Raw genomic sequence first — 16,925 nt, 5'->3', positions numbered from 1 at the left:
ACTCAAAAAAAAAAAAAAAAAGAAAGAAAAATCAGAAAGAAGGTGGGCTTCCCCCTCGCAGTGATGTCCTGGCCCCACTTGCTGCAGGAGCCCAGCAGGGTGGAGCCCAGCCGGGGTCAAAGGGAAAAGACCGAGGTGGCCACGGGGGCTGGGGAGGCCGGTGGGGGAGGCAGCCAGATTCGCGCGGGCTGGGACCTCTCACCCCTGCGCCTCCCTGTCCCTCACCAGGAGGTGTGGAGAAGCAGCTTCCTACACCACAGTAACCGCTGCTCCTGCTTCCACTGGCCGGGGGCCTCGCTCATGCTGCTGGCTGTGCTGCTGCTGCTGGCCTGCTGTGGGGGCCAGCCAGCTGGGAGGTAAACGGTCCCTGACCTCTCCAGCTGTCTCCTCCTGCCTCAGCACTCGGGACATCCCAGGGCTCCGAGGGGGCTACCGCCCCCAAGTTGCTTCTACAGTAGGCTCCTGGGGCCTAAAAGAAGCTCCCCAGTCCCTTGCCAGGGGCGAGTCCTGGCTGGTGTCAGGGAACCTGAACAGGGCACTCTTCGAAAGGGACTGGGGCGGGAAGGAGAGGCTTGGCGTGGGAGCTGGCTATGTGGGCAAGCCCTCCCTCCCCGTGGGTCTACCCCTGCCTCTCCCACCAGCCACGGGGTGGAGCTGGTGAACGCCTCAGCATTATTCCTGTTGCTGCTCCTCAACCTTGTGCTCATTGGGCGGCAAGACCGGCTAAAGCGTCGGGAGGTAGAGCGGAGGCTCCGAGGAATCATTGACCAAGTCCAAGGTGAGGCCAAGGGCAGGCTCGTTGGTGAGAGAAGATGCTCGTGTGTGTCAGAGCCCCGAGGGTGAGGGTTCCTCTTCGGCGTCCAAGCAGGAGTCCCAGCCAGAGGGCTTGCCTGTAGTCGGCATTGTGGGGCTCTCGTCACCGGCAGGGTTAGAAGGATGCCTGTCCTCTTTTGAGCACGACAGCGAGAGCTGTGGGACAGCGATGGGCACCCCGGCAGAGGGCTGAGCAGGCAGGAAGGCCAGTGGTGGTGTGTGGGTTTGTAGGCCAGCTCGTGCTGGGAGACTGACAGAGAAGACCTACTCTCATGGCAGGAGGATGGTTTAGGTTTTCTCTTCCAATTCTGTCTTTCCTGGTACACTGTGCTGGGGGAGGTGGAGAGGCGGGACAAAGTCGTGGGAGATGCCTGCAGTAATCAGGGTGGGGGCCGGGGCCCAAGATGGAGCAGCCAAATTCCAAAAGAGAAGGGAATCCCAGAGGCGGATTTTTGCCTGTTCTCTCTTCAGCCAGTGTTTATGACGCTTGGGCTAAGGATGGAGGGCTGCTTAGGCCCTTGAGAGAGATGGTGGCTCCTGCTTTCCAGGAGCATGTGGTATTGAGAGAGAAGCAGCACTTGCTCATAAGATGTTTCTCTAACAGTACTGGGCGGTGAACGTTGAGATGCTAAGTGCGAATATGTTCATTCATTCTGAAATTATGGATTAGTTGCAACCATGTGCCAGCACTGGGAGTGGAACACTGACTGGGAAAGATGGGCCCTGCTCTCTGGAGCTTAGCCTCTTACTCAGGACAGGCCTAGGGCCATCAGAGTCTCCCTCCTGCTTATGGAAACTGTTCCCTATGCCACATGTGGCTTCCCAGAACCTCTGTCACTGGCTCTGGTTCCACTGCAACTTCTTCTCCTACTCCTCACCCTCATGTTAAAACTCCTCATTGGCCAGGCACGGTGACTCAAGCCTGTCATCCCAGCACTTTGGGAGACCGAGGTGAGAGGAGTGCTTGAGCCCGCGGGTTCGAGGCCAGTCTGGGCAACACGGTAAGACCTCATCTCTACAATAAATCAAAAAATTAGCTGGGTATGATAGCGCGTGCCTGTAGTTCTGGTTACTTGGAAGGCTGAGGCGGAAAGATCGCCTGAGCCCAGCAGATTGAGGCTGTGGTGCCCGGGAGTGCCACTGCCCTCCAGCCTGGGCGACAGAGTGAGACTCCAACTCAAAACAAAAACAAAACAAAACAAAACAAAAACCTCGCTACCAGCTTAAGCAACATAGCCAGACCTTATCTTTACAAAAAATAAAAAAATTAGCCAGATGTGGTGGTGTGCCTGTAGTCTCAGCTACTCGAGATGCTGAGGCTGAAGGATTGCTTGAACCTCGGAGGTCAAGGCTGTGGTGAGCTGTAATCATGCCACTGTACTCCAGCTTGGGCCACAGAGCGAGACCCTATCTCAAAACAGACAAACAAACAAAAACCTCACCAGTCCTAGACCCACTGTGTACTAACCTGTCTCTGTGCCTTTGTCTGCTGTTCTCTGCCTGGTGAGCTTCCTCCTCACCCATCTGTGCCTCACAAAATCTCACCCATTCTTCAAGGCATATCCCAAATGTCTCCTCTTCCAGGAAGCCATCTCTGATCACCCCAGCAGATAGATTTGCTCCCTCTGCATATTCCTGCAGTGCTGGGGGGTCTTTGTTAACACATTGAGCCATGTTTACCTTGCTTGGAATTATCTGCGTATGTTTCTCATTTCCCCACTAGGCTGTGGCTCTTCCAGGGCAGGGACCCTGTTGCCTCCACCTTGCACCCCTCACAGGCCCTCAGCAATGCATGTGAAATGCATTTGAATGGGGTGGGATGCAAAGATGAAGAGACTCAGGTATTGAGAGGGGGTGGAGTTTCAGCTCAATGCAGCCTCAATGCAGGCTGGAGTGCTTGGGTAAGGCCTTCTAGGGGAGGAGTGGGGAATGTGGGAACAAGTAGAGTAGGTGGATGCGGACCTGCTGGGAGAAGGAGCAAGCCGGCAGCGCTCTGCAGGTGTGTGCTGTGTCTGACTGGGGCGGAGCCGCGGGTGAGAAAGTCGTTTTCCTTCTTCTGCTCTCATCAGATGCCCTCAGGGACGGCAAGGAGATCAACTGGCCCGATGCCATGTATCCAGACCTCCACATGCCCTTTGCACCATCCTGGTCCCTGCACTGGGCCTACAGAGATGGACACCTGGTCAACCTGCCTGTTAGCCTGTTGGTTGAAGGAGACATCATAGCTCTGAGGCCTGGCCAAGAATCGTTTGCTTCTCTAAGGGGAATCAAGGTAGCTTAAGACTTTTCTTCTCCCCCTGGAAATGCCATGGGAGCTTCCACAGGCAATGGTGGGAGTGTCCCCAGCTTCATCCTGAAGCTTCTTGGCCAGCTCACAGGCTTCTTGGCAGAGGCTCTTGGAGCAGAGCTGGAATATCTTCCTCCTCCTTGTGCTGTTCTCTTTTCGCTCTAAGAGTTCAGTCCCACGGGCCCCACCCCAGTCGCCTCTTGGCTCCCTGATGGTCCCCAACCCTAAGGGATGTCTGCATTGAGCTGAAATTGTCCAGGAGGAGTGGCCTTTGCTTGGATCCTTTCATTGCCTGTCCTCTCCACCCCCACCTTGCTGTCGGCAGGACGATGAGCACATCGTCTTGGAGCCGGGAGACCTCTTCCCCCCTTTCTCCCCACCACCCTCACCCCGTGGAGAAGTCAAGAAAGGGCCACAGAACCCCCAGCAGCACCGGCTTTTCCGCGTCCTTGAGACCCCTGTGATTGACAACATCAGGTAGGGGTGCTGCCCTGCCTCCTCCTGTCCCGACTGGGGCCTCTCCCTCCAGGGTGGAGGGTGGGCCTGAAAAGTAAGGAGGCTGTTTCATTCCAAGGTCTTCTTGAGGACAGGCATCTTCTTAGGCTCCTCTCCTTAGCCTCTTGTGAGAATTCTTAGACGGGGTGGTACCTCTCCCTGTCTGAACTCTGGGGACAGCTTTGGATCACCATCAGGAAGTGACCCCAAATGCAGCGTAGCAATTCATGGTGGGAGAGAGAAAATCTGCAAGGCCATTGGGCTTCAGCTTGATTTCCCCGGATATAGCCTTAGGGTCACCTCTCCTGGGTATCACTGCCTCAGGGCCAAGACAGACTAGGGAGCTGCAGGTCTTGAGGGCTGCTGAGTGAAGCAGCATCTGACCCAGAGTCCTCCCAAGAGGCAGGTTTCTGAGGGGTACCTCTTTTGGCAGATGGTGCCTGGACATGGCCCTGTCCCGCCCAGTCACTGCCCTGGACAACGAGAGGTTCACGGTGCAGTCAGTGATGCTGCACTATGCTGTGCCCGTGGTCCTGGTACGTGAGGTGGGACCGTGCAGGGCAGGGGAGAGGGCCAGATGGGGGGGGCCTCAGGGCCAGACTCAGGTGAGCGTGAATGAAGGGAGGGGCCCAGAGTGAACCTACCTGTGTGGGTGGCAAAGGAAAGGGGGCCATGGATCCTGGGTCCCTCTCGAGGGGAGGGGTCAAGGCTGTGCCTCTCCTGTTCCCAATAGGCCAGCTTCCTCATCACCAATGCCCTGCGCTTCATGTTTAATGCCCCCGGGATCACTTCCTGGCAGTACACCCTACTCCAGCTACAGGCAAGGACCCCCCTGCTTCCTGTTGTGCTTTCTCCTCTGTCCCGTAGGGCTGGGTTCCCTCATGGCACCCTGACCATCTCTCCCTCTCTGCGGCCCAGAGGTCTCCTCAGAGGTCCCCTCAGGCTTGAGCTGAAGAATATCTCCTTCCCTTCTTTCCCAGGGAATAGCCACGGGGCCAGGGAAGCCCTTCCTGTCCCTCCTCCCTCTGGGCCTGGTGCTCTTGGGAGCCGTCCGTGTGGTCTGCTCTTTCCCAGGTGAATGGCGTCCTGCCCATCCTTCCCCTGCTGTTTCCAGTCCTCTGGGTTCTGGCGACTGCCTGTGGAGAGGCCCGTGTCCTGGCACAGATGAGCAAGGCCTCGCCCAGCTCACTGGTAGGTTGTTCCGAGGCATCCAGGGGAACTGGCAGGAACCAAAAGAGGGAGTTGGCTATGCCAGAGGACAGGGCAGAAGGCCAGCCCTACCTCGGGCACAGGGTGCTGGTAAACTTGGGCAGCTCTCCAGGGCTCTGGCCCTGTGCTTTCTAGAAGTGCCTGAGGCCAGACCCTGGGTGTGAGTGAGCGTACATACGGCTCCCACCAGATGGGGCATCAGGACTAACTGGACCCTTCACCAATGGGATTGGGAGCCTTGCTGGTGTGGCGTTCCCGCTCCTGCCGGCTTGGAGGCCTGTGTGAAGGCAGCTTTTTCCTTATGGAGGCCTGAGCCCTCTTTCTCTGTGCAGCTGGCCAAGTTCTCAGAGGATACTCTCAGCAGCTATACAGAAGCCGTCTCCTCTCAGGTATACTGGCCCAGGATGGATTCTGTCTCAGGTTCCTCGAGCCATACACCGGGCTCCCGAGGCTGCTTCCTGGAACCCTGGGACTCTTCAAGTCTCCTGCTGGGCTCTTAGAGCCCCCATATCCATCTGTTGCATGTGGGCATAACCTGGGCCCATTCTCATAACGTGTCAGCGTCCTGCCCCACACAAATGCCTGTGCACCCCAACTCCCTGGCACTCCCCTGGATTCCCACTTTTGGCCCTAGAAGCCCTCTCTAGGGAAATAAGGCAGAGCCCCGAATGGCCTTGCAGACTTACTCTCTCCCACAGGAAATGCTGCGCTGCATTTGGGGCCACTTTCTGAGGGTGATCCAGGGCACATCACCAACGCTGAGCCACAGTTCCAGCCTGCTGCACAGCTTAGGCTCCGTCACGGTAAGGGTGGGACCGGGGAAGGAGGCACCCTGTTGTGCCAGGCCTGCTGTCTGGTCATGTCTGCATTGTCCATCTGCCACTTGAGCGGCCCCTGGGCAGGTTGGGCTATTGCCAGGCCCCTTTCCAGTTCAGATCTCTCTCCCTGCAGGTCTTATGCTGTGTAGACAAACAGGGAATCCTGTCATGGCCAAATCCCAGCCCAGAGACGGTGCTGTTCTTCAGCGGGAAGGTGGAGCCCCCTCATAGCAGCCATGAGGACCTAACGGATGACCTGTCCACCCGCTCCTTCTGCCATCCCGAGGTAGAGGAGGAGGTATGGCCGGCTCCTGAGGGCCAGGCTGCTTAGCCTCGGAGCCTGGCCAGGGAGGCCAGGGAGGCTTAGGAGGGCGCAGGAGGGCTCAGGCACCAGGAGGATCTGCTTCTGAGCAGGTGAGGTAGAGCCACAGGACAAAGCAGTGAGGGGGCCTAGAACAGCCCTGCCTCCACTGGTCCTAGGTCTGTGCTTCTTACTCTCCTCAGCCCCATGAACGAGATGCCCTCCTGGCTGGCTCCCTGAACAATACCCTGCACCTTTCCAACGAGCAGGAGCGTAGCGACTGGCCTGGCGATGGTTGCAAGCCCTCTGATCCATACTCCCACCACAAAGTGCACAGCCGCAGCAAACACCCATCTGGCTCCAATGTGAGCTTCAGCAGAGATACTGAGGGTGGTGAAGAAGAGCCTGGCAAGGTGAGAGGAGGCAGAGCAGAGCAGCCACCTGCCCAGCCACAGGCTGTCCTGGCCTCCCCTGCCAAACGGGCACAGCCCAGCCTGGATCCAGAGGGTCTCAAAGAGCATGGAAACCCCCACCCTCCATGCCAGAGCCTCTAGGCTTCATTAGCAGGAAAACCTCCAGAGGCCTTGCCCAAGTCTCTTCAGTGAAGTAGGTCCGTCCCTTCAGGTCTCGTGACTGCTACTGATGTCCTAATCAGAACCTTCTAAACCCATGATGCCAGATATTCCCCCTGGCTCAGAGATTCCCCCTGGCTCAGAGAGATCCCTTTGTGTTTCCTCCTTGGTCTGGCCACCCCTCTTTTGGTCTTGCCAGTATCACCCAGTAGAGATCCTCGAAGTAGCCAGGAACCCAGAAAGGATCGAAAGAGGATTTCGGGAGGGTTGGGAGAGCCTGAGCACAAGCATGGACCCCTGGGAAGGGTGTGCCTGTCAGGGGCAGGAGCCCTTCCCCCACCTCGGGAAAGCCCTCCTAGGCTGAGGCTCCCCCTTCTCCACATCCTTCAGACCCAGCCTGGGATGGAGGGCGACCCCTACGAAGCTGAGGACTTCGTGTGCGACTACCACCTGGAGATGCTGAGCCTGTCCCAGGACCAGCAGAACCCCTCCTGCATCCAGTTCGATGACTCCAACTGGCAACTCCACCTCACCTCCCTCAAGCCCCTGGGCCTCAATGTGCTGCTGAACCTGTGTAATGCCAGCGTCACCGAGCGCCTGTGCCGGTTCTCGGACCACCTGTGCAACATCGCCCTGCAGGAGAGCCACAGTGCCGTGCTGCCCGTGCATGTGCCCTGGGGCCTCTGTGAGCTTGCCCGCCTCATCGGTACGGCTTCCGTGGCGGGGCTTAGCCAGCCCACCTCTCTCTCTGGCCTCCCAGAAGAGCCCTAGCCCCAGCTCCTAAGAGGGCCTCACAAACCTGGTGTGGCATTGCCAGGGTGTGGCCCTAAGTTCTTGTCCCTTGCCCTGTAGGCTTCACTCCTGGAGCCAAGGAGCTCTTCAAGCAGGAGAACCATTTGGCGCTGTACCGCCTCCCTAGTGCCGAGACGGTGAAGGAGACCTCCCTGGGGAGGCTCTCCTGTGTCACCAAGCGGCGGCCTCCCCTGAGCCACATGATCAGCCTCTTCATCAAGGACACTACCACCAGTGAGCCCCACCCACCTCGGCCAGCGTCAGGCCAGGCTTTCTAGAGCTTGGCAGGGAGGCTGTCCTGCCCCATCCATTGCCAGGGAGGACTGGGCAGATGAACGGTAGACTGTTTCTTGAGTCCTCCAGTGTTGCCTGATGGTACCTGGGGACCGGGGTTGGGGTGGTGGTGGCCATTGAGAACAGGACTGTTTGAAAGACAGGAAGTATCGTGTCTGTGTTCTAAGCCCACAGTTCCATAGGCTTGCTGCTCGTGAAGCCTGGGGAGATCCATCCCCCTTCTGTCAGGATCTGCTTAGCACCCTTCATGATGGCAGTGTGCTGCCTGTCGGGTCGGAGTGAGGGGCGGGGGCTGATTAGAGACACTCATGGTTTGACCTTTTGCTTTACCTTCCCCTCAAGGCACGGAACAGATGCTGTCCCATGGCACAGCCGACGTGGTCTTGGAGGCCTGCACAGACTTCTGGGATGGGGCTGACATCTACCCTCTCTCGGGTTCAGATAGGTGGGTGAGGAAGTGCACGCCAGCACAAGAGCAGTCAGCTGTGCGCCTGTCCTTCTTACGGCAGGACCACTCACCTCACTTCCACCCTGCTTCCCTGGCAGAAAGAAAGTGCTGGACTTCTACCAGCGAGCCTGCTTGTCTGGGTATTGCTCTGCCTTCGCCTACAAGCCCATGAACTGTGCCCTCTCCTCTCAGCTCAACGGCAAGTGCATTGAGCTAGTCCAGGTGCCTGGCCAGAACAGCATCTTCACCACGTGTGATCTGCCCAGCACCATCCCCATCAAGCAGAATGCCCGCCGCAACAGCTGGAGCTCTGATGGTACCTCGTGCGTCCATCTAGTGGGGCTGGTGTTGGGGCTCCATAGGCCGGGGAGTCCAGGAGCAGGGAGGGCTTCCAGAGGGCCATGGCACCCCCTGCAGCAAAGAGTGCAGTGGGCACAGCCCTGGGCTGGGACACCAGCATGGCACTCTCCCTCTAGCGACATGGGGAGTCCCCGAGTTTCCTCTCCTATAAATAGGTGCTTACCCTGCCCTCCTCACAGGTTGGTTGTGATGCTCAAGTGGGATAATGTATATCAAAGTGCTTTCCTGGGAAGTTAAAAGCAGCATTTAGAGAACATCAGCCTTATTAGAATCAGACAGAAGACCAGGTCTCAAATCCTGCTGGATCAGAGGGACCCAGAACCTCTACCCCCAACCCTTGCCAGACACACCCACTTACAGGGTCTTTTGAACCCAAGAGACTGAATTGAAGCAGTTGCTGAGGGCAGGGCCAGTCCCACAGCCCTGGAGCAGGGCTGGGCAGGAGCTCTGTCGTGGCTCCCCAGGACGGCCACCTGACTGATGAGTACCTTTTATTGTCTTTTCTCCTGTGTCTGTTGGCTCCTTTGTGTGTCTTGGCTATGTGTGTGTGTGGTCCCCTGGGGCCTGCGTGCTCATTGATTTGGGTGTGGCATCTGTGTGTGGCCCTGGGCTGCCTCCTGGAATCTGCTGGTTCCTGGGTGTCCTGACTGGGCCGTGTCTTGGGTGTCTCGGCCGGGCTTTGTGCCTGGCGCCTGCCTGAAGAAGGGATCGGGGAGGTGCTGGAGAAGGAAGACTGCATGCAGGCCCTGAGTGGCCAGATCTTCATGGGCATGGTGTCCTCCCAGTACCAGGCGCGGCTGGACATCGTGCGCCTCATCGACGGGCTGGTCAACGCCTGCATCCGCTTCGTCTATTTCTCTCTAGAGGATGAGCTCAAAAGCAAGGTTGGGAGACACATGCTCTCTACCACCACTGGTCCTGTTGCCTCCAGGCTTTTGGGCCCATCTGTTCACTGCCATCTCCTTTTCACAGGTTTTTGCAGAAAAGATGGGCCTGGAGACAGGCTGGAATTGCCACATCTCCCTCACACCCAATGGTGACATGCCTGGCTCTGAGATACCCCCCTCCAGCCCCAGCCACGCAGGCTCCCTGCACGATGACCTGAATCAGGGTGAGGGCAAAGACTTTGGTGGGGACAGGGTGGGATGGGAGGTTTCCTCTCTTTGGAGCCACAGCTAGGAAGAGCCCCCATAGAGGTAAGTACATTCCCTTTGAAAATGGCTCTGATGTCCCTGTGGGTAACAGCAGTCAGCAGGGGAGGAGTGGAGACCTGGAAGCAGGAAGTTCTGTGCCATCTGCAGGGCAAGGAGAGGCCCCTGGAAGGCTGGCCCCAGGTGCAGGACAGGCTTTGTCCCCACAGTGTCCCGAGATGATGCAGAAGGGCTCCTCCTCATGGAGGAGGAGGGTCACTCGGACCTCATCAGCTTCCAGCCTACGGACAGCGACATCCCCAGCTTTCTGGAGGACTGCAACCGGGTACGCTGGCAGGACCTGTCTCACATGTCTTCGCAGTGGCCCCGTGGCTGGTTCAGGGGGAAGAGAGGGAAGAGGCATGTAGAGGGTTGGAGTCCTGCTCCCCTTCTTGAGGCCCCTGGTATCTCTGCTTTCTCTAGGCCAAGCTGCCCCGGGGCATCCACCAGGTGCGGCCCCACCTGCAGAACATTGACAACGTGCCCCTGCTGGTGCCCCTCTTCACCGACTGTACCCCTGAGAGTGAGTGCTGCGGCCACGGGTACTCGGGCAGCCCAGTCCCTTCCTGGAGCTCTGTCAGGGCCGACGCACCCTGTGGGCTCTGGGGAGCATGTAGGTTTCCCACGCAGAGAGTGAAGGAACTGGGCTGGGGTTCAGCTGGGGAGTCTCATGGGCTGGAGCTGTGTGTCCCTTCTAGGGAGTCCTGAGTGCCAACGTTCACGTGATCCTGCTGCTGGTGGGGGGAGGGTTGGGATTGTTCCAAAGAGGGGCTCCCCCCGTTCTCCTATCCCTCGAGTCTCTGCCGAGCACCCACACAGAGCTCTGCCTGTGCTCTCCTACCCTGCTCCTTCAGCTATGTGTGAGATGATAAAGATCATGCAGGAGTACGGGGAGGTGACTTGCTGCCTGGGCAGCTCTGCCAACCTGCGGAATAGCTGCCTCTTCCTCCAGAGTGACATCAGGTCAGGGCGGGACCCGAGAAGCTGCGGGCCAGCCTCTACCTCCCAGATCCTGAGTAGGCCTGCCTGGGGCTGGGGCATATCCTGTGGCCGATCTTGCCCTGGCTGGGACCCAGGCAGTTGGCATGGTGGGAGAAAAGGGATGGGGTACTCGGTCCTGTGGGAGCTGGGTCTTCACCGCATGCCGCTGATGAGTGTGCGTCCCCTCCCCCGAGCAGCATTGCCCTGGATCCCCTGTACCCATCCCGTTGCTCCTGGGAGACCTTTGGCTATGCCACCAGCACCAGCATGGCCCAGTCCTCGGACAGCCTGTCTCCCCTGCAGCTGTCGGGGCAGCTCAACAGCCTGCCCTGCTCTCTGACCTTTCGCCAAGAGGAGACCATCAGCATCATCCGACTCATCGAGCAGGTGGGGTTTGGGCGGGTGCAGGGAGGAGGAGGCACACGGGGCCTGCCGGGGAAGCCTGGGGTGGGAGTAGCAGCACGGCATCATCGGGGTGTTGTGGGCCTCGTGCCTCAGTCCTCCAAGCAGAGCCCTCGCAGGCACTTTCACGTGCCCCTGCAGGAGCATCCCGGGCACCTGGCTCTCGGGTGATGCCTGCCAGCAAGGAAGCCTGAGAAAGGTCAGGCAGGCGCAGGCCACAATCTGCCCCTCTCGGTCCCTAGGCTCGGCACGCCACCTATGGTATCCGAAAGTGCTTCCTCTTCCTGCTGCAGTGCCAGCTGACTCTCGTGGTCATCCAGGTGAGGGGGGCCTGCACCGGAACCATCCCCTGCCCACCTGCTCCTTCACTCAGGGGCCAACTGAGAGCTGAGGAGGGAGGCTGGGGGAAGCAGCACAGCCCAGTGGATGCTCCAGAGCCTCTGCGAAACCTCTGGGCTTTCCAAGATGACCCCACTGGCAGAAGAGTGTTCCCTCTGGCGCCAGCTCCTCTCAGGCAGGATGTGAGCATCTGTCTGGCCCCAGCACAAGGCAGCTCTAGGGCTCCCAGGTCCTTATTATTCGCCAGAGTCCAACTGCGGTTCCTGGTTTCTTCCCTGGTCTAGTTCCTTTCTTGCCTGGTCCAGCTGCCACCACTCCTGAGTACCACCGACATCCTGTGGCTGTCCTGCTTTTGCTACCCTCTGCTCAGGTGAGAGGCCCTGCAGCCCCCTCATGCCCAGGCAGTTGGGGTTGGCTTGTCACTGGGCATCCCCAGGAGCCCAGGGTTCTGGAAGGGCTCACCTCCTCTGGTACACGAGGCATTGAGGGAGCTCCTCTTTGTCTTACTCCATCCCCCACCAGACTTGAACTCACTGCCTAAGACTCCCTAAAGGGTCTTTGACCCCTGTGGGGGTCAGAGGGTCACAGTCATTGTCCCTTTTTTTTTGAGTTGGAGTCTCACTCTGTCGCCCAAACTGGAGTGCAGTGGCCACTCCCGGCCACCGCAGCCTCGACCTGCTGGGCTCCGGTGATCCTTCCAACTCAGCCTTCCGAGTAGCTGGAACTACAGGCGCGTGCTACCACGCCCAGCAAATTTTTTTATTTATTGTAGAGATGAGGTCTTGCCAGGTTGTTCAGGCGGGTCTCGACCCCGCGGGCTCAGGCAATCCACTCACCTCGGCCTCCCAAAACGCGGGATTACAGGCTGAGCCACTGAGCCCGGCTCATTGTCCCTTTATCCAACCTCTGCTTTTCAGCATCTCTCTGCTGGGGAAACCCCCCCACAGCTCCATCATGTCTATGGCAACAGGGAAAAACCTCCAGTTCATTCCTAAGAAGGTAAACAAAGCAGACCCTAGGAGCCTGAGCCTCTCGTGGAGGAATCTGAGTGTGTGCGGAGGGGGCTGAGGGTTGGGGGAGGGGAGAGGGCCTAACCTGGAAGGCTTTGGAGAGATGTGGACAGGGATCCATTCCAGCTGAAAAGCCGGCACTTAATTCCTGGTCCTCCTTTGGATCAAAAGCGGGTGGTGGCAGAGCTGAGAAGGATCCTTGCTGGGGCACAAGCTCCCTGTGTCCCCAGGCTTGACCATTTACTGAGAGCCTGTTGAATGCAGGGGACTGTCTGCTTTGGGAGTGACCGACCTCCCTTTTCCGGCAGACCCAGCACTACTTTCTGCTCTGCTTCTTGCTCAAGTTCAGCCTCACCATCAGCTCGTGCCTCATCTGCTTTGGCTTCACACTGCAGAGCTTCTGTGACAGTGCCCATGCCCGAAACCTCACCAACTGCTCTTCCATCATGCTGCCCAGGTGGGTCCCAGCCCCAGGGGTTTCCTCCTGGGGGATTCCTCCCTCCTTACCCCGGCCCACTTCCCTGTGGCCCCAGACAGGGCTGAGCCCGTGTCTCGCTTTGGCAGCAACGATGACAGGGCTCCAGCCTGGTTTGAGGACTTTGCCAACGGGTTGCTGTCGGCGCAGAAGCTCACGGCTGCCCTGATTGTCCTGCATACTGGTGAGGGGTCTCTCTGGGGCAGGGGGCAGGGGGCAGGGCGAGGCCTGGGGCCAGCGGGAGATCTGAATTCTCATCACTCCACTTTCCCCAGTCTTCATATCCATCACCCACGTGCATCGCACCAAGCCCCTGTGGAGAAAGAGCCCCTTGACCAACCTCTGGTGGGCTGTGACGGTGCCTGTGGTGTGAGTAGCGCTCAGATGGAGGGCTTGCTGTGGCGTGGGGACGAGAGGGCAACTACAAGGCTAGGGTTGCAGGGGGGATTGGGCTAGAGGTCCAGTTGTGTCCTCCTTGAGCTAACTGTCGTCCTGAGGAAAGCAGGGAAGGAGACAGGAAGGCTCAGGGTACAGGCAGGGCTGCCACCTCCTCCTGCAGGCTGCTGGGTCAGGTGGTCCAGACGGTTGTGGACCTGCAGCTGTGGACACACAGGAACAGCCGCGTCCACTTTGGCCTGGAGGACGTGCCCCTGCTGACATGGCTCCTGGGCTGCCTGTCGCTGGTCCTGGTGGTGGTCACCAACGAGATTGTAAAGCTGCACGAGATTCGGTGAGCTGCCGACAGGGTACCTCACTCTGGGCTCAAGTGTGTTTCCTAAACCTGTCACCCCCTTGTCAGCATTCCCTGCCTTTCTGACGCCCGTTCCTCCCTCTTCTTTTAGTGTCCTGCCCCGGCCCCTGATCTAAGGGTCTCTGCCGACCTGTACTTTAATCTCTCCCACAGGGTCCGTGTCCGCTACCAGAAGCGACAGAAGCTGCAGTTTGAAACTAAGCTGGGCATGAACTCTCCCTTCTGAGCCACTGGCCATGGTGGGCATAGTTGCCCTGGTCCCTGAGGCTAAAGCCAGACCGTTTCTAAGTCTGGGGAGTTGGTATCATGGATGTTGCTGGGTTTGCTCTCGTGCCCGTGGCTGCCAACATCAGACCTGCTGTCTTCCTGACCCCTGGGACTTTCTGTGGAAGAGCCGCTGAGCCAGGGCCTCTGCAAGTTGGACTGTCCTGGCTCTCCCCTGGGCCTCACCAGGGGTTACTCTTGAATGTATGACCTCAGGCACTTCGCAGAGGGGTCCTCAAGGCCCTCACTTGCAGGCTGCCCCCTACCTAGTGCCCTCTGCTCCTGGGTCCACAGGCATGGCCTCCGAGTGAGCCTTTTTGGCGGGGCAATAGCAGCAGCCCTGGCAGATGCGAACTCTCCAGGCTGGCCCCTGAGGGCAGGGGTGGTGGTGGATCCTCCCTGCCTTCCCCTCGTCTGTCTTCCTGGGGCAGTGGCCTGGATGTGGCCCCGAGTGCCTCCCCTCCCTCTGTGGGGGAACTCCCGCCTGGACCTGAAGATGGAGCAGGGCCCCCTCACCCTGGAGCCTCTTCCCGTGCCTGGCTCAAGCTGGCCGCCGGTCAGTCTTGGGGGATCCGGCCCAGGTCTCCTCAGCCCCTGCCCCCATTCTCCTGTGAGAAGTTTCTACTGGTGTATATTTTCTACTGGAACTGAGCCTTTTAGGGCTGAATGTAGACTGGTTTGTATTAAAACTTGTAAATTGCTTAAGAGAGACCCGTGGCTGTCCGTGAGGTAGCCCTCAAGGGCCTGCCCACTCAAGGCAGTGGACGGGTGAGGAGGGGAAGGCCCAAGCCACCCTCCTTCCACATCAGCAGGTGCCCTGGGGTCCGGCTCGGATGAGACCCCGGGCTCAGGGTTCTGTGTCACAGAGGCAAACACACAGCCCACTCTCATGGAATGACACTTTCATTGGTGTTAGTTGGGGGCAGAGGTTAATGGTTACAGAGCCAGGGCCTGGGCCAGTTGGTCAGGTTTCCAGCCCCGAGGTGGGCAGTGGGTGCTCCTGCTGTGGTCCGAAGCCCCTCCCCCACGGCATCCTCTCAGGCAGTTAATAGATAGAATAAATTCCATTTAAAATATATGCATTTCTCTCTGCTTAAAAAATAACATTTACAATTGAAAAAGGTCAGACTTTCGGGATCAGCCAACCCCACTGCTCCCCGCCGCTGCCAGCTCCGTCTCACGGTGAGGGAAGGCAGGGGCAGGAGCTGATGCGGGCCTTGTCTGTCGCATATTTACATATCCTGTGTACACCGGTGGGGAGGGGGACCCAGCCAGACACACCACCTCTCCGGCCTCTGAGCGCCAGGGCAGCGCAGCACTGTGGGTGGCAAGAGGCGCTCCCTTGGCACAGTGACTCGAGACAGACTAGGCACAGAAAAAGCACCCCAGAGACCCTGCCACCACCTCCTCCCTGAGGAGAATGCTCTGGCCAGGTTCCCTGTGCAGGTCAGATCACACGCCGGGAGGGGGCTTTGCCGAGCTGCAGCAGAGGCCTCTCGGCTGGTCAGCTCCTGACCAGTTCCCTCAGCCCTCTGTGGGGGTGCCCCACAAGAGCTGTGGCGCTGACAGCTGCTGGCTTAGAGCAGGAAGGGGCCCTGCGAGGGAGGGTTGCTCCAGCCTTACCAGCCCTCTATCTGCCTGTCCCTAGGGTAGCAGGGGCTTCTTCTGTACTAGGGCCATGGCAATGGATGCGGCAGGTTGCAGCGGACGCTGCGGCAGGGCCACAGGTGGGCTGAGCTCAATCCAGCATGGCATCCAACTGGTCGGCCAGGGCATCGAACATGGTGCTGATGTCGTCCAGAATGTGCTTGGTGGAAGGGCCAGGGGGGCTGTGGCAAGGGAAGGACACAGTCAGGGCAGCCAGTGGCCTGTACCCACTGGCTCTGGGGAAGGGGGCTGCCACTGACTCACTGAGGCTGGGGGCAAGGGACCCGCCCCAGCTCATGTGCCCTGAAGGGCAGTCACCAGGATTCCCTGAAGGTCAGACCGAGGCGACCCTCCCAGCCCAAGGCTGTGCTTGCAATGTCCCCCTCCAATATCCCCAGAATTCCCAGGGCAGAGGATTCAGGGGAAGCTGTTCTACACTGGGTCTTCTCCCTCCCCACCAGCCCCCCCACCCCCTCACCCCTGTCGCTCCTCAGCACCAATGCTCTTCTCTGCAGCCCTCAGCGCAGCTGCCAGGGACGAGCTGGTTTGCTCCAGTCTTTGCTGGGCCCGGCCTGGGCCCACAGCCCCAGCGCTCTCGGGCCTCGGAGGAGGCACCGGGCGAGGGCCGAGCCGGGGAGCCAGCTTAGGGCCAGAAAATGCCAGCTGGGTGCAGGCCACAGACACGGGCTTGGGGGCTGTTCCTGCAGAGACAAAAAGGTTGGCCTATGACTCAGCAGGGCTGGACATGACCCTGGAGACAGTGCCCTCTCCCCGTGGGCCTGGCCTCTTACCTGCTCCGGGCACCTTGAGCAGGGCAGCGGGAGCAGCTGGGGGCTCTGTCTCCCCATTCCACCGACTGCCTGCTGAATTTTCCAGACCCAGCCCGGGGCAGGAGGGGGCCAAGGGCTGCATGACGGGGTTGGGAGGAACCAGGGCTGGAGCTCCTTGAGTAGGAAGGCCGCTGGACTCGGGCCGGGGCGTGCTGGGCGACGCTGAGTGGGACCCACTGGGAGCCAGGGAGGGTGGAGGGCCAGAAGGGCCAGGTGTGGCAGTGGCCACTCCGAAGGCCAGCAGCGCCGTCTGCAGTGGCTCCCTCTCCCGGCACTTGGGCCTCCGTTTGACAGTGTCTGACTCTGTGAGGTTGAAGTCGAGGCCAGGGGGCACGGGTGTCTCCCGCGGTGGGGGGCCAGTGGGCTTTGGCCGCTGTTTGATGGTCAGGTTCCCCTCCTCCGCAAAGGGCAGCCCCTCCCCTGAGCTGCCCCGAGACGGGGGCGTCCCCTCCGGGCCTGGCTCCTCCTCCTCCGTGTCCGAGACCGGGCCGGCGGGGGCGGGGGGACCAGGGGGCTCTGAGGGGCCAGCCGGTTCGCTCAGGGTCCGCCTTCGGGGCCCCACAGACCCCTCCTTGGGCCCCGGGCTCCCATCGAGGGGAGGGGGCTCCGGGGTGGGGCCAGAGACCGAGCTGAGGCGCTTCGGGGGC

At 59.5% G+C, this 16,925-nt stretch overlaps 2 protein-coding genes across 5 annotated transcripts in view; one reads left to right on the top strand and one right to left on the bottom strand.

Annotated features, from left to right (window-relative positions):
- The window catches only part of TMEM94 (transmembrane protein 94), a 40,664-nt gene extending 25,785 nt beyond the window's left edge, over positions 1-14,879 (top strand). Inside the window, exons 3-31 of one of the 4 annotated variants that reach the window (XM_021706615.1) lie at positions 229-356; positions 642-778; positions 2,883-3,085; positions 3,426-3,577; positions 4,029-4,131; positions 4,329-4,415; positions 4,670-4,786; positions 5,137-5,193; positions 5,503-5,607; positions 5,756-5,908; positions 6,127-6,336; positions 6,886-7,201; positions 7,348-7,521; positions 7,924-8,026; positions 8,128-8,345; positions 9,095-9,273; positions 9,362-9,500; positions 9,750-9,865; positions 10,003-10,102; positions 10,434-10,542; positions 10,758-10,947; positions 11,205-11,282; positions 11,586-11,671; positions 12,219-12,300; positions 12,620-12,768; positions 12,876-12,970; positions 13,062-13,155; positions 13,346-13,516; positions 13,691-14,879. In XM_021706615.1, coding sequence (XP_021562290.1) covers positions 229-356; positions 642-778; positions 2,883-3,085; positions 3,426-3,577; positions 4,029-4,131; positions 4,329-4,415; positions 4,670-4,786; positions 5,137-5,193; positions 5,503-5,607; positions 5,756-5,908; positions 6,127-6,336; positions 6,886-7,201; positions 7,348-7,521; positions 7,924-8,026; positions 8,128-8,345; positions 9,095-9,273; positions 9,362-9,500; positions 9,750-9,865; positions 10,003-10,102; positions 10,434-10,542; positions 10,758-10,947; positions 11,205-11,282; positions 11,586-11,671; positions 12,219-12,300; positions 12,620-12,768; positions 12,876-12,970; positions 13,062-13,155; positions 13,346-13,516; positions 13,691-13,763 — 3,924 coding nt within the window. In that variant the 3' untranslated portion in view covers positions 13,764-14,879. Of the gene's footprint in view, positions 1-228; positions 357-641; positions 779-2,882; positions 3,086-3,425; positions 3,578-4,028; positions 4,132-4,328; positions 4,416-4,669; positions 4,787-5,136; positions 5,194-5,502; positions 5,608-5,755; positions 5,921-6,126; positions 6,337-6,885; positions 7,202-7,347; positions 7,522-7,923; positions 8,027-8,127; positions 8,346-9,091; positions 9,274-9,361; positions 9,501-9,749; positions 9,866-10,002; positions 10,103-10,433; positions 10,543-10,757; positions 10,948-11,204; positions 11,283-11,585; positions 11,672-12,218; positions 12,301-12,619; positions 12,769-12,875; positions 13,156-13,345; positions 13,517-13,690 lie in introns of all 4 variants that reach the window. The other 3 variants (XM_021706614.1, XM_021706613.1, XM_021706612.1) reach the window with 3 other exon arrangements.
- Positions 14,880-15,539: 660 nt separating this feature from the next.
- CASKIN2 (CASK interacting protein 2) overlaps positions 15,540-16,925 on the bottom strand; it is a 13,669-nt gene continuing 12,283 nt past the window's right edge. The window contains exons 18-20 of the mRNA XM_021706616.1: positions 16,240-16,925; positions 15,927-16,149; positions 15,540-15,630 (exon numbers count right to left, since the gene is read on the bottom strand). The exon at positions 16,240-16,925 is cut by the window's right edge and continues 634 nt beyond it. Of these exons, the coding sequence (XP_021562291.1) occupies positions 15,540-15,630; positions 15,927-16,149; positions 16,240-16,925 (1,000 nt within the window). The remainder of the gene's footprint in view (positions 15,631-15,926; positions 16,150-16,239) is intronic.

The sequence above is a fragment of the Carlito syrichta genome, unplaced genomic scaffold (genome assembly GCF_000164805.1).
Source record: "Carlito syrichta isolate Samal-C Ts95f unplaced genomic scaffold, Tarsius_syrichta-2.0.1 Scaffold315826, whole genome shotgun sequence".
In the NCBI taxonomy this organism is placed as follows: domain Eukaryota; kingdom Metazoa; phylum Chordata; class Mammalia; order Primates; family Tarsiidae; genus Carlito; species Carlito syrichta.
This window is presented reverse-complemented; position numbering and strand designations above follow the sequence as displayed.